Source organism: Trachemys scripta, chromosome 1 (genome assembly GCF_013100865.1).
Source record: "Trachemys scripta elegans isolate TJP31775 chromosome 1, CAS_Tse_1.0, whole genome shotgun sequence".
In the NCBI taxonomy this organism is placed as follows: domain Eukaryota; kingdom Metazoa; phylum Chordata; order Testudines; family Emydidae; genus Trachemys; species Trachemys scripta.
The window spans coordinates 341,496,730-341,499,362 of NC_048298.1; the positions used below are offsets into that span (position 1 = coordinate 341,496,730).

At 45.6% G+C, this 2,633-nt stretch overlaps 1 protein-coding gene across 1 annotated transcript; it reads right to left on the reverse strand.

Moving 5' to 3' along the window:
* Nucleotides 1-1,372: 1,372 nt before the first annotated feature.
* Nucleotides 1,373-2,311, reverse strand: LOC117872601 (olfactory receptor 52E2-like). Its single transcript, XM_034761246.1, has one exon. The coding sequence runs from the start codon at nucleotides 2,309-2,311 to the stop codon at nucleotides 1,373-1,375; it is 939 nt and encodes a 312-aa protein (XP_034617137.1).
* Between the last annotated feature and the right edge of the window lie 322 nt (nucleotides 2,312-2,633).

Genomic DNA, 2,633 nt, shown 5'->3' on the forward strand with positions numbered 1-2,633 from the left:
TATACGCTGCTCTTGCATCTTGTTGTGCAGTTTTGTTTTTATCAAGTTCATCTGAGAAAACAATCTTTCTATTTTAGTGTTGCTAACAGGTAATGACAGCAGCAAAAGAGGAAATGAGCCAAGTTCTCTAAAGACTTTCTCCTCAGTGACATCCATGTTTTTGAGAACTTCAACCCAAAACTGCTCAACTTGGTTGTCCTGAGTAAGAGGCCAGTGAGCCATAGGCATAACTTTCCACTGCTGCTCCAAGTGTCCAAGTCCACAAAACAATGGCAAAAAAGAGATATCAGCTAATCTTGGTCGTGAGGGGCTGATCACAGTAGAAGGTCTTAGTACTGCAAGTGTTTCAATCATCTGGACATTTGGTGGCAAACCCTGTTCACCTGTTTCACACACTCCAACATGAAATCTCGACACCTACATTTGATGTCTTTGACAACAGGAATCGTTAGTGTGTATTTTGAATGTTCCAGTAGAAAATCAACTCCAAAATCAACCAGGTAAAGCTGGGGGGAGGGATAGCTCAATGGTTTGAGCAGTAGCCTGCTAAACCCAGCGTTGTGAATTCAATCCTTGAGGGGGCCACTTAGGGATCTAGGGCAAAGTCAGTACTTGGTCCTGCTAGTGGAAGCAGGGGGCTGGACTCAATGATCTTTTGGGGTCCCTTCCAGTTCTAGGAGATAGGTATAGCTCCATTTATTATTAAGCAGTAAGTTATTTGACTCAAAGGTGATGTCATAGTTTAACACAGCAGTCCAGTTCTCAAAAACACCCAGATTCATAACACTCACCAACAAGCTCTAGTTGAATGTCCTTAAATCTTACAGCAGCTTTCCTCTATTAGCACTTTGCAACTGAAACATTTGATTTATCCTCCAGGCTTCCTGAGGGCTTGGAAGTAGACAAATCAGGTGCATTTTGTTCACCGAATCATTGCACATACAATAAGTAGTTCAGCATCGTAGTTTCTTTCTTTGTCTGTGTCTATGTGAAAGCATAGCTTCCGTTCATCCAATCTGATCCAGAACCCTGTTCACAAAGGGACTAATGGACAGCCACCTTGCATCAGACAGCTGCGAGATATTTTGGTGGTCTGGAAGTCACTGAAAAGCTGATGGACAGGGTTTGTGGGGCTGAGGGCTGACGGGTGATGCTGAAAGAGGTCAGGTGATGGTCAGAGAGCGGGAACTCAGCAACAGGGAGAGGAGAACTTGGTGATGGAGTTATAAGACTTTAGGTGTGAGGAACTTCTCAGACTCTGAACTTCCACAATGTTGAGCTCAGCCAAATGGGGACAGAGCACCCTTGATTTATGAGGAGATATCCTTCCCCCTCTTGTCACAGAGGTTTAAAGTCAGTGGCCCCCTAACAATCACATTCTGCAGGTGTATTTGCCCACATTGTCACGAAGCTCTTTGGATTTGACCCCATAAATGATAGGGTTGAGCATGGGGGGGATGAGGAAATAGAGGTTGGCCAAGATGATGTGAACGTGGGGAGTGATGCCCTGACCGAACCGGTGGGTCATGTGGGAGAAGAGGAAGGGAATATAAGATGTCAGCATCACACAGATGTGGGCTGTGCAGGTGTTGAGGGCTTTTTGGTGGGCTTCCTTGGAGGACATTCTTAGGACAGCCCTGATGATCAGACCATAGGATAGGGCAATGAGTGTCAGGTCTAATGCGAGGACTACCAACGTTATCACCAAGGCGTATGTCCTGTTAACTGCGATGTCCCCACATGATATCTTCGCTACAGCTATGTGCTCACAGTAAGTGTGGGGGATAAAGCGGTTGCCACAGTATGGGAGCCTGCTCAGGAGAAGGGGCAGGGGCAGAACGAAGAGAACAGCTCGCAACAAACCCACTAGCACCAGCTTAGATATTCGTACATTGGTGAGGATAGTGGCATATCTCAGAGGGTCACATATGGCAACATAGCGATCGTAGGCCATTGTCACGAGGACGGCTGAGTTCATCATAGCACCTGCGTGAAGGAAGAATGTCTGGGTGAGGCAGCCACCCACAGTAATGCCTTTCAAATTGAACCAAAATATACACAGTGCCTTTGGCACAATGGAGGTAGACATGCCGATATCTGTGAGTGCCAGCATGCAGAGCAGCAGGTACATCGGCTTGTGTAGGGTCTCCTCTTTGCCTACAACAAACAGAACTATGAAATTTCCCAAAAGGCCGATAATGTAGGACGTAGAGAAAGGGATGGAAATCCAGACATGGGCAGCTTCCAGGCCAGGGATGCCTGTTAGGATGAATGTTGAAGGGTCAGAAGGGGTGAGGTTGAAAACTGCCATGAGGTGGTCGATATGTTGTTCGGGCTCAGAAATGTTCAATATGTCTGTGAAAGGAGAGAAACAGAGAGATGGTGTGAAACACTCCAGTATACACCACTGTCATGTGATTAAGATAAGTCTTATTCAAAATATGCCTTGTGAGGTGTCATTCGAAAAGTCTTGATCTGCTGGACAGTAATATCTCGTTGGATTATATGTACTATCATTGTATGTGAAGTTACGAAGTTTGGCTATGTAGGTGTTGCTGAAACATGTCCTGAGGTTGAAAACACCCACAAGCAGCCTTTCAGGTACAACAGTAAAAAGGCCAAACATTGTTAAT